Here is a 12,636-nt window from a genome sequence, read left to right on the forward strand (position 1 = left end):
AGCGGGCAGGGAGAGGAAGGGCACTCTCCGCACAGAACACAGGGCATGAGACATCATCCGCGATCAGTTTCAAGAGAGTGGGAAGGGGAGGGAGGGAGCACTGGCAGGTAAGGCTGGGGAAGAGGCAGAGGGGGCCAGGCACAAGGCCCTGCTGTGCAGATGGGGTCAGAGACCACAGAGCCCCCACCACGGAGAATCCAATGCTTCAGCCAGCACCGACTCCTGACCCATAAAGGCAGAGGTTAGAACAGGAGGGCCAGCTTCTACGGGAAGATGGATCAGAGATGACCTCTCCTATTTTGGGGTCTTTCTTTTTGTCTTAGGAATCGAGAAACCTGTCCCTGCCTCACTGGACAGGCCTACCTGGACAGAGGGTGCTAAAAAAGGCCCCCAAGGAGTCCGCCTTCCCTGTCACCAGCTCATAATTGACTTCCTTCTGGTACTCGGCGGGAGTGAGGAGGCTCTCAGAGAGAATCCGGGCTTGGTATTTTCCTGGAAAACAATCAACATACCCCACAGGGCTCCTTAGGACCTCACAGACGGACAGGACCTGGGTCTCTCTCTCTCCATCCCGAGGCCAGAACCCAGCCTGGCAAAGAGCAGGTGGTCCAGGAATCTTGGTTCAATCAGTGAATGGCAGGTGCCCGTCCCTCCACACTCACAGCGATAGTGACCAGAGGGACGAAGGCAGGATGGTGACGCAGAGAGAAAACAGGGCCCAGGCTGTGAATCCTTTCTCCCCCAGCGACTACCTGTGTCACCCAGGATGAATCCCTTGGGTCTTGCAGCCTCAGCTTCCCCATCTGGAATACACAGCTAAGCTAGCAGCAATCTCCCGGAGAGGGCTGCTGAGAGGATTAAAACGAGATGATGTTTGTAAAATGCATGCATAGCATGTTTACCCACACATGGCAGGGATTCCAGGTTTATTACTGAAGCAATTACTGAAACCATGGGATGGAAATGACAAGAAGTATAGGACCAGAGGATAGCCCCATAGCCCCTGGGTTGCTGTGATATTGCATGGTGACAAGAGATCATCTTCCAGCCTGCCTTAAGGGATCCAAAACACTTCTGTCTCAAGTAGACAACACCTGCTTGGGTTGTCTGGTGTGCATGCATTTATATGTTATTTGTACTTTGAATTTGTCTGACTTTATTTAGTTATATATTGTTTTTAACGTTTTGGGGGTTTTTTGTGGTTGGGTTAAAGTTTACAGAGCACATTGGTTTTTCCATTCAACAACTCCTCACACTGATGCCCGTCCTTAGACGGTCTCAGAACCCGATGCCCCAGGACTGCAAGTTCAAGCTTAAGTGAGCCCCGCCCATGCACAGAGTTCTGAAGGACGCACCCTGCAGTGTAAAAGAGCAGAGACCAGTGGGCCTTTTAACTGGGGAAGCCCACAGTGCAAACTTTGCTAAATACCACGTCACATTCCAGGTTAAAGACGACTCAACTTGTCAGTGTTGCCCTTTCAGACGCAGAAGAACCCGACTGCAGAAGGGACTTTCACCAGCACCCTCCAGGGGGGCTTGGCGGTCCAGAGGAATGCCAGGGCTTCTTCCTATTTTGTAATGTAGGCGTGGTTGTAAGTGGAAGTGTGTAGTGCATAGGTACTTTGTAAATTCAAATGAGGTAAATGATTGAAATCGTGACTTCCAGAAAATTGCGCTTTGCTTTCCTAGCCCTAGGAGTACTGATGGCCTAGAGGGTTAGAGTCCTGAGCTGCTAACGGCACAGTCAGCAGTTCAAAACCATCAGCTGCTCTGCGGACACAAGATGAGGTTTTCTACTGCTGGGAAGAGTGACAGTCTCAGAAACCAACAGGAGTAGTTCTAGTCTGTCCTACAGGGCTGGTCTGAACCAAAATGCACGCAATGACAGTGAATTTCATCTGGATCTTTGGGCTCCTAACCCTGAGGAGGTGCTCAGTGCTCGATGGTGTGGACAAGCTCATCTAGTAAGGACTCTTGAGACAGACCTTGTGAGGACCCGCTTGCTCAGTCCACCATCCTCTTCTACAGGAAGAGCAGTCTGCAGGGTGTGGAGCGTGTGTGTGTATGGGAGGGAGAGAGAGATTTTGGAGGGCACACAGTGGGTGTGAGGAAGCCAATCCTTGAGGCTTGACCCCCCCTCCGGGGTGATTCTGTGCCCTTGTGCCAGAGTAAGAAAGAGCTGCCCCGAGCTACACTGCGGGCTAGGAAGGGTCTCTGTGACCTCAGTCACATGGCCTCACCACACAAAAGCTGAACTGGCCCCGAGTTGTATTCGCCACTCGATTTCCTCAGCCGTTCCATGGGTACATTTTCGAGCCTTCCGTTCTGTATGGCATCAGCCCCTCCCCTTCAAACGCTGAACTTCATGTGACTTAAAACTTGGAAGGAATACTGAAACCTCCCAAGAAAAGGACACTGTGCCCACAGAGCGCTGTCCGAGTCCTGTGATCTCGCCGTTGACTTCACGCCATCCACCTGCAGCCAAGGGCGTTCTCTGGGCGTCTTCATCACAAATCACCATCTACACCCCGCCCTTCCTGGAGCCCTGGGGGCCTAGCAGTGGTTACAAACTTGGCTGCTAACCACGAAGCCACCAGTTTGAAACCACCTCCACCGCTCCCATCATGGGTTCCCATTCAGGGAAACCCACAGGGACAGTTCCACCTTGTCCTGCAGGGTGTCCATTAGTGAGAATGGACCCCAGGGTGGTGCGTTTGGCTTGTTCACACCTGCACCTGCAATGCCAAGCACCTCTCTCTCCAGTCGCCTCCGAGACCGAACCCCAAGGGTCCCCCTCCCTTTCTCAACGTCATGCCACCTACAAGACACCCCCGCCCTCCTCGTCTTCCACGCCTCACGTGTCCATCCCACCCAGCAGCCTGACCCCACTGGCACCGGCCAAGCTGCTCAAACTGCTGAGCATGCCCGGAGAGGGAGCCCAGCGGACTCCACAGACACAGTCGTCACACCAGTGACCGCAGGCACTCTGGCTAGCTGCTCCCGAGCCACCCCTCATTCCAGGGAGATCCCTCGAAGGCCAGGACCAAGAGGAACTCTTCCAGGGGGACTGCTAGACTGGAGATCCTCACACAAGTCATTGGCTGGGTTTGAATGGCCAACTTTGAGATCAGCAGTCAGTCACACACTGCATGGGCCACCCAGGCTGCTCCGAATGCTTAGTGCCGTCCGTGTTCCGGTGGCACTTCTCTTGGCGAGGCGCCATCATTTTCCCGGAAAATTGCTTCACACCCCTCTTTGCGCCTCAGTCTCACAGCACTGCGACCCCCCCCCTGCTGCCTGTTTCCATCCCAGGACAAGGAGTGGGTCAAACACACCAGGGCATCTTCTCCCGCCACCAGCCTATCTGAGCCCCCTGCTTGTGTGGACGCCTGGCCCTGGGCTCTGGCCAGCACCTCGCCCCGTGGAATGGGGGGGGGGGCTCGCACCCCCAGCCCCCTTCACCACTCCTCTCCAGTGCATCTACTCCTCACCGCGATTGGCCTCCCCCCACCATCAGCTAGTGTCTGTCCCCTCCTGCTTCAGTCCCAGAATCAAACGCCCTCTGATTTCTCCACTTCAATAAGACAACAGAGAGGCTACTGCAGTCTCGCCTCCAGTTACTCTCCTGTCTCCATTCCCTTCAGAGCAAGATGGTTCCAAACAGAGGGGGAGAAAATGTAACACACACACACATACACACACACACGGTGGACGAATAACAGAAATGTGGGTGAAGGGAGACAGCAGATGGTGTCAGATACGGAAACAACAATAATAATATAGAATTGATCAAGGATTCATGGGGGGAAGGGGGCAGGGAAAACACAGGAGCTGATACCAAGGGCTCAGATAGAAAGAAAATGTTTTGATGATGATGATGGCAACATAGGTAGGTCCAAGTGTGCTTAATACAATGGATGCCTGGATTGTTATAAGATCCGTTAAGAGGCCCATACAGTGATCAATAAACAAACAGTTGTCTGTATTGTTCCTCCCCTCAGTCTCTCCTGAACCCAGCCCAAATAAGCTTTCCTCCGCTCACCCACCCCCACCCCACTGAAACGACTTGGTCAGGGTCACCAATGACTGCCCTACTGACAGAACAAGGAGGCCATTCTCAGTCCTCACTCTGAAAACACACCCTCCTCTGGCTTCCTAAACTTCCGTCCCTCCTCCTCCTCCTCCTCCCTTGTGGTCGCTCCTCAAGTCTCCCCGACTCGTGTCCTCTTTGTGAGACCCAGAGTTATAACAAGCAGGAGAGGTCCCCGTCTCCTCTCTCCATGTCCTGGACAGGTCAGACCATAGCTCTTTTGACCACCCCCACAAACGTCGATCACTCCCCAGGTTTTTCAGACCCAACCTTCAGACCTTTATACCCCATAGCTGACTTGCATTGCCTGGCCATGCGTCAGCCAAGAAGACTCATGGTCCCATCACCGCCAGGAGGGCCAGCACTGCCCTCTGCACACAAATAAAAAGAAAATCAACAGCTGCCCCACCCCCACCCCCACCCGAGGTTCTCCCTGTCCCACCGGATGGTAACTTCGTTGTCCCAGCCGCACCAGCCAAAACTGTCCTCTCTTCCTCCCACAATCGACTGACAACTCGTCAGTGCACTCTGAGAGCGGTGACTTCCAACAGATGTAGAAGTCACCCACTCTTCTCCCGATCATCAGATTCCCCTGGCCAATTCCCCGCCCGTCTATTCTCCATGCCATAAGAGTCAATCAACCCTGGTCCTCTCTGCTCAAAACACTCCAACAGCTTCCCGTCTTCCTCAAGACAAGTCCCGGGCTTGGGCACACCTGCCGTGGCCCTGCAGAGCCTGTGATCTGCCCTGATCTCCGCTGTTCCCACAGCCCCGTGCCCAGTCTTGGGGAGCACAGCCACTGCCCCAGAGCTTGCTTTCACATTGCCTTGAATTTCTGTTCCAACACCAGCTTGTCACAGAGGTGTTCCCTGACTTGCTCTCCCTCTGTCCGAGCTGTACCCTGCCATCACACTACCCATTTCTTGATGGTGGGGCCCACCTCCCCTTCTGAAACAGGGGCCTCTAAGAAAGCCAGGAACTTAATTCTGCCCACCCACAACTGCCCAGCACCCCAAAGCAGTGGAGCTTATACAGGTCTTTGCTATGCGTTTTTGTAATTGATGCTCTTATTTGCCCACACGACACAGTGAGTTTTTATCTCCGCTTTAGAGTTGGATCCATAGAGGGGCAGAGTCAAGATGGCCAGCTGCCTGGTAGGCCCGAGCGAACCGAGGACGTGGGACTCAGGAGTCCCTGGAAGACACGCCTGGTGAATGCCCTCAGTGGTTAACGAGAGGTGGAAGGTGGGAGTCCATCCAGGGGTGCCTTGCTTGGAAGAAAGGCCCGGCGATCTCCTTCCCCCAAAGCAACACTACGGAGCAGAGCTAGCCTCAGGGTCAGCCAAAGCCGCCTGGATAGAAACTGGCTTGGCTTTTGGAAAATTTCAGATGCAGACTCTAAACTTAACTCACCAATTCCTGAGGGAAGACCTATGACCTAGTAAGCTCGCTATTTGAAACGGGGACACAAAAATCCATTCCCACGTGCACCCAGGGCCCGTGGCTCCTTGCTGAGAAGGCCGAGGTGGGGGGCATACAAAGGAGAAATCACTATGGCTGGGTCTCCCCAGGCCAGGGGGCGGGCCCAGGACTCACCTGTGACGGCAATGCAGGAGTCGATGGCCGAGCTCCGGCAGGCGCAGATGATGACCACATAGTGGGTCTTGGCCAGCTTGCCCTCGAGGAGCAGCCGGAACATCTCGGAGAGGCCCTCTGCCAGCGAGTAGGTGCACTCAATGATGTGGACGCTGTCGTTGCAGGAGCTGGCGGCCAGGCCGGCCAGCCAGGGCAGCTGTGCTGAGGTCACGGGCGTTGCGGTCCCAGGGGCTGGCGGGAAGGGCTGCGGTGGCCCCTGTTGGTACTGGCGGATCTCGGTCAGGTGCGACTCACGCCAGGAGCGCATGAAGATCTGCTCCAGGTCCTCCATCAAGGGCACCTGGTCCGCCGCTGGCAAATAGGGCAGACAGACGGACACAGTGCTTCAGCCCCTATGCCACTTGGCTGGCACGGCTGATGTCAAATATACTCAAGCAGGCATCTCTGGGAGCGTGTGCACGTGATCTCAATGAGCAATGTTAAATGGCAGAGGGGCCCCTGGGAGTCACAGGAAAGGGCAAGATGGCAGGAAAGAGGAGAGGGAGCTCAAGGGTCCAGATGGCAAAACGCTTCCAATGTGGTGACATGTGATCAAACCTCAAACGTGTGACGGCCCTAACCATGGAAAGGTTGTGGACCAGAGCATTCCTTGTGGAAGGAACTAAAAACAAAACCCTCAAGTGCCATCACAGCGGGTCCTGTAAGGCAGGGTACAGCTGTCCTCGTGGGTTTCTGCGATCTTTTGGGAATAGAAACCCTCTTTTCTCTACTGAGGAGCAGTTAGTGCCTTAGAACCACTGACCTTGTGGTTAACAGCCCAACATGTAACCACTATTCCAGAGAGAGGAGGGAAAGGAGGAAAGATTCCTGACCATCCTGAGTAGCAGCCCTCAAGGCACCCTTCCCGCTCACTACGGCGCCCTCCCAGCCTGCAGCCCTGGCTCCTGCTGCTGCTGCTGCTCCTCCTTCTCCTCCTCTTCCTGGCCTCCTGGCCCCACAGGGCTGCCATGTCCCCAGGCCTCAAGCCCTGGCACTCTTCTCAATCCATAATCGCGCCCCCGGTGTGGTAGTTACATAATCTGGTGTCAATTGAGAGGATTATGAGTGAAGGGGTGGAGTCTGGCCTGTCGATCAAGTTATAACCATTGAGGCCTCTGTGTGAACATGGCCTTCTCCTGAGAATTCTGGGAACTCCTGTATTTCCTCCTTCGAGGCGGGAGACTCTCTGCTCACTCCCTGAGACATGCTCTACTGACAACACACACGGCACTACGCTGATAGAACCCCGCTGAGATTCTCCCACCACCACTGGATGCACACGACTTCCCACCCACTGGCCTGCGATCAATCTTCCTGCATTCAGCATCATTGCATGTGTCTTGTGAGTCTGAAGAGGAATTTATAGATTGGTATCGGACATATGGGCTAATATCAGACTTAATGGGCTTGATCTAGACTGGGCTGGGATGTTTTCTTAAGGTACAGTTGCTCTTTGACATAAAGTTCTCTCATACACACATATGAGTGTCCCTGGATTTGTTTCTCTAGTGTACTCAGACTAACACCTGGGATCTCACCCAACTTCACAGCTTCCTTGCGTATCCTCTACACCCGTGTTTCCAGCTGACCTCAACCCTGCCACCGGGCCCTCTGAGGATCCATCTGTTCAAATCCTCAACACAGCTCCTGCAACTGCTGGGGTGTCGCCAGCTTGAGAATGCAGAGACACAACCCTGGGCCATCCCTGAGCCCCATCCTCCTCCTGGTGTGTCCCTTGGCTCCCTCAACACACACCCCACCAGCCACAGCTCTAATATAAACCCAGGGGTCTCTCTCCTCAAGCCCCAAACGGGCCCCTTCACCTCTCTCAGAGAGGAGGCCACTGTCCTGTTGTAACTGCTCAGCCCTGTGGTCTGGTCCCACGTCATAGCAAACGTGGTTTTCTGAGAGTGAAAATGATGTATATGGTATGTGGATTATGTGCCAATATAACTGTTTAAAAAGAAAGAAAAAGCGTAGGAGAAGGAGGAAACTGAGCTTGAACCAAGGGCTCAAGTAGAAAGAAAATGTTTTGAAAATGATGATGGCAACACAGGTACAAATGTGCTTGATACAACTGATGGATGGACGGATGGATGGTGAGAAGAGCTGTGGAAGAAACCCAATAAGATGATTTGGAAATAAAGAAAGAAGATGAATAACGAGAAACCCAATCCGATCGCGTGCTTTGCAATAGCCTGTGGCCCTCACTCTCAGCCTGTCTTACTGTACACACCTCCCCATCCCTGCCTCCTGTAGCTCTCCCACCCTCGCTCCTCCCTCGTCCTGGGGCTTCTCCGCCCTTCCCTGCTCTCCCGTTAGTCCACCGCGCTGGCACACCCCAGCGTGGCCTTGCTCACACCCCTCACTGGTGTGACTCCTTGCCACACTGTTGGTGCTGACGAGGCGGTGGAACAAGCTCTTCAACAAACTCGCCCCACATGATGACCAGTTTCACGCTCTTCCACAGCCCCTCCTCCGTGTGGTGACTCCCGAGTCACTTCATAAGGACGCATGCTTCTATATATGTGTAAACTGGAGGAAGGGGAGCCCTGGAGTCACAGTGGTTAGGTGTGTGGCTGTAATCCCCAAGGTTAGCAGTTCGAAACCACCAGCCTCTCCTCGTAAGAAACACAGGGCTTTTGGCCACCAACAGTGAGAGGCTTGGAAACCCACAGGGGCAGTTCTTCTGGTCCTGTGGGGTCGCTGTGAGTCGGCACGGGCTCGATGGCAGGGGGTTTGGTTTGGGAAGCCCAAGGAAGGCAGGTGTGGCCAGTCCCCTTACAGCGCATCTCCCACAGCCCCAGTGGATATGCATGCGCTCAGAAGTATCCTGATGTCAGTTCAAGAGGTGCTCGGTAGGTCTCACCTTTTGTGGTCACTACCAGTGGTCGCCGGTAACGGGGCAGAGACTCACCAAGCTGGACGAGATAGTAGACGGTCAGCAAGAGCTGCATCTCTTCCGAGATGGGCTGTATGGTGGACGCCCCGTATTGCTCATAGGCTCTCGAGATGGACTGGGAATTCTGATAGCACGTGTACAGGAGGGGGCTTATAACGACGTCACTCAGGTTCCCACAGAGGTAAGGGAAGTTTCCATGGCCTACAGAGGAAGCAGCGGCGGCGGCAGCTTGGCAGCTGGCCTTGTGCACAGCCGTGTGACCCCCACACCTGGTCGCTAAAGCAGATGGGCGGGTTGCAGCCAGGACCCCTGAAGTGTCCTTTCCCACGAGACGGCTGCCCTCCAGCTGTTGCCCATCTAGTATGCCTGCTCCACACTCCAGCTCTTCTACACCGAGTGGGTCAGAGTCACCTCTAGCACGTGCTTGTTCCTTGGGTCCAAGCCCCGTGGTCACCAATGGACAAAGCGGCAGGCCAGGGAGGAGTGACGTCCCTAAAGCCAGAGGCCCTTCTGGTTACAGCCCTTTGGCACTGATCATGGGACACGCTGCCTCTGTGCCCACCTGGGACTGCCTGCCCAAGTCTGGCTCCCTGACTCCAAGCATGTACCCACCTACAGCTGACAAACTGATGCCAACTCAAAAGCAAGCTTACATTACGGGTTAGAACGGGCCCCAGGGGGTTTTGAAGAGCTTTGGAGCACCTCCCAGTCAGAAAATACTAGTGGCTTAGGCGACCACAGGGCAGACCGCCAGATCAGAAACTCCCTGAAGCAAACGGCTGTGAGTTATCCATTGCCAAGTGCCTGGTGCCCCGCTCACACCGCACATGCCCCCTGGGAGGGCTCAGGGAAGTCCGGTGAAGGGATGAAAGAGCAAATGAAGAAGATGGATCATTTCACACTGGGCCACAGCGGAAGACTATTAACAAGCCCCAGCATTCTGGGCATCTGACCAGGGGCCAACTAGAGGCTCATTCACTCTGCTGCTCTCTCATTGCCCTGGAAAGAGTTTTAGGTTGTCCTTTGCACAATGTCCCGCGTGTCCCCTGCTTCTCTCGGATGTCTTTTAGGCTCTCCACCAGTCCCCCGCCCCCCCCCCAGCTGCACTTGCCTTTAAATATCACAGGCCTGGCCTTGCAGATCTTCAGTAAGTTGTCGGGAACGGACACTGGTTCTCCGGAGGCCACAGCAGGAAAGGTGGCTGAAGCAGGTCCCACCAAGCCAACCTGGGGCATGCAGGACATGCCTGCCGTCTCTAGAGGCATGCCAAGAGGGTTAGCGAGAGACAGTGGACAAGACCTCATCTGCAGCGGAGCTTTCAGTGGCAGCCGCTACCCTGTCGGCTAACAAACTGCCCCAGGTCCTGCTCGTGGGAGCACCAGAGTCTTGGGAACAGAAAACCAGCATACCGGTCAAAGAAAGGCCCAGGCTCACTCCGTTCAACCTTCCTCACCTGGGTCAGCCTCCTCCCTGTCAGCACTCCTGCCAGGAGGCAGGCGAGCCCCTTTCCAAAGTTCATTAGGACCAGGGAACTCACTACTCTGCACAGGATACGAGGCCATGCTAAGAACCTTAATATAGAAGAAGACCCTTTTGCTATATCATAGCTAGTGTCCCTAGAATATCCCTTACCAACCAACTAACCAAGACACCACCACCACCCAACCATCACCATCACCACCATCGCACAATTTAAAACCATTACCACCACAACCACCCAACCATCACCACTACCACCACCACCATCATCACACAATTCAACCATTAATACCACCACCACCACCACCATCATCACACAATTCAACCATTAATACCACCATCACCACTACCACCACCACCACCATCGCACAATTCAAAACCATTACCACCACGACCACCCAACCATCACCACTACTACCACCACCACCACACAATTAAAAACCATTACCACCACCACCACCACACAATTAAAAACCATTACCACCACCACCACCACACAATTCAACCATTGCCACCACACAACCATCACCACCACCATCACACAATTCAAAACCATTACCACTACTACCGCCACACAATTCACCCATCACCACCACCATCATCACACAATTCAACCATTATCACCACCACCATCATCACACAATTCAACCATCACACAATTCAACCATTACTACCACCACCACACAACCATTGCCACTATTATCACACCACCTGACCATCACCACTACTTATTACCACCACCATCAACCAACCACTACCACCACCCACCGCCGCCACCGGCACCTGAGCCAGGGGTGCTGGCAAAGCTGGGGTCACTTACCATACTTAGCTCTGTTCCCGCCGCCCTGGGGGCAGCCACCATCCATAGCTGATGGAGACTCTGGAGACCATCCTTTGTGGCGTTTTTTGGGGGGCCCGGAGTTTGGTAAAATACCTAGACAACGTGCAGAGCACAGATTAGGCTGTCTGGAGGAAGGTGCGTCTCGAAAGCATGTTCTCCGCTAGAGAACACGGCATCCATGTAATCCACAGCTCATAGCTCGCCAAGAGATTCTGAGTGCGGAGTGACTCGCCTGGCGTGCTGAGAACATACGTCTCATCCCCAGACTGCGCGTGTGCCCAGGCTCTACTGCGGGCCATCAGAAGCGGAGCAGCTTTGAGAAGTGCTCCATCAGGACGACAGGTGCTCCATGAGGACGACAAAGTACGCAGGTGAGGCACCCGGTGTAGCACCCAGCCACAAGTCTAGGCCCAATGGAGGGCAGTTCCCAGTGTCCACACCACCACCATCACCACCCCTGCTTTCTACACATTCTCATGTCATTTCTAAGAGCCCGGTCTTCAACAGCAGAAACCCCATTCACCATATGCACTGCCACAGTTTCGCCACTAGGAGGCAGTACTGGCCCACCTGTGCGCCCTTCCCTGAGCAGCCCTTGAAAGCTCATTTTAGATGACAGACTCAGGGAGACAAGGTGGGGGGGGGAGGTGTGCTGTGATGAGTCACCCCTCCCCACTCTACAAGAACATTATGCTCATGACTTCGGCTAGCCTCCCGGGTGAATCAAAGCATCAAGGACTGATTAGCGTTATGCTTTTTGACCCACCCAACACATAATTTCTCCTGCAGTTTTGAGCTGTGGGTCTTAGCCCTGGCTGCATACTAAACTGGCTTGGGAAGCTTTATTTTAAGTATCTACCTGGGACCCCAGCCCACTACAGCTCAATCAGAAGTCCAGCATCTGGCTATAGCCCAAGAATCCCCATGACCTCAACACTGCACTAGGGACTCTCACGGATAGCAGGAAACTGACAGGGTCCAGAGAGTGATTTAGAACCATTTTTCTTTAGCAGGGCTCTGAGCAGATGTCCTATCAGAAGTACGTCTGGGAGGAGGGAGGGAAAGGGACAGGAGGGGTGCCCTTGAGGGCAGGGAGTGGACAGATGGGTGCAGGTATGATTAGACATAGCCGGGAATGAGGTTCAGGAAGGAGGTGGGAGGTCAGGAGGCTGGGGATCAGTGACTCCATGCAGGGCGTCCAGTTTTACCTCCTGGCCAGGGCACCTTCAAGTGCAGCCAAACCCGCCTGTCAGTGGGGGGCTGCACATTGCTACAATATGGAGCGGGCTTCAGAGGAGCTGCCCGGCTAAGATGGACTAGTAAGAGAGGCTTGGGGATCCACTTGAAAAATCAGTGAGCACAAACCTCACAGGGTGCACTGGCCCTGTCCATGAACAATCAGAGGACAGGGTGGAGCTGGGCAGCCCTTCTGTCCACCCCACGTGGGGACACTCTAAGTTGGGGGGTGAATAGCAGCTAAGGAGGTACTGCCTATACCCCTGTACAGAGCACAGTAAGCAGACATCCCATTATTTCAAGAAGGAGCCTCCCCAGCAAGCTCTCCAGAGCCATATGTGACAGCGCCCCAGCCTGCGGGAAGGTGGCCTCTCCCACCCGCTGCTCTTGGGGTGAAGGAGGGAGGACGCTAAGGTAGGGGCCTCCCATCCCATCTCCAGAGGCTCATATCCCA

The 12,636-nt window shown here is 54.3% G+C and overlaps 1 protein-coding gene across 1 annotated transcript in view; it reads right to left on the reverse strand.

Annotated features, from left to right (window-relative positions):
* Positions 1–12,636, reverse strand: part of GREB1 (growth regulating estrogen receptor binding 1) — an 83,257-nt gene that overhangs the window by 48,369 nt on the left and 22,252 nt on the right. The window contains exons 7-11 of the mRNA XM_075555823.1: positions 10,926–11,039; positions 9,738–9,881; positions 8,642–8,827; positions 5,686–6,036; positions 364–492 (exon numbers count right to left, since the gene is read on the reverse strand). Coding sequence (XP_075411938.1) covers positions 364–492; positions 5,686–6,036; positions 8,642–8,827; positions 9,738–9,881; positions 10,926–11,039 — 924 coding nt within the window. The remainder of the gene's footprint in view (positions 1–363; positions 493–5,685; positions 6,037–8,641; positions 8,828–9,737; positions 9,882–10,925; positions 11,040–12,636) is intronic.

The sequence above is a fragment of the Tenrec ecaudatus genome, chromosome 8 (genome assembly GCF_050624435.1).
Source record: "Tenrec ecaudatus isolate mTenEca1 chromosome 8, mTenEca1.hap1, whole genome shotgun sequence".
NCBI classification, from domain to species: Eukaryota; Metazoa; Chordata; class Mammalia; order Afrosoricida; family Tenrecidae; genus Tenrec; species Tenrec ecaudatus.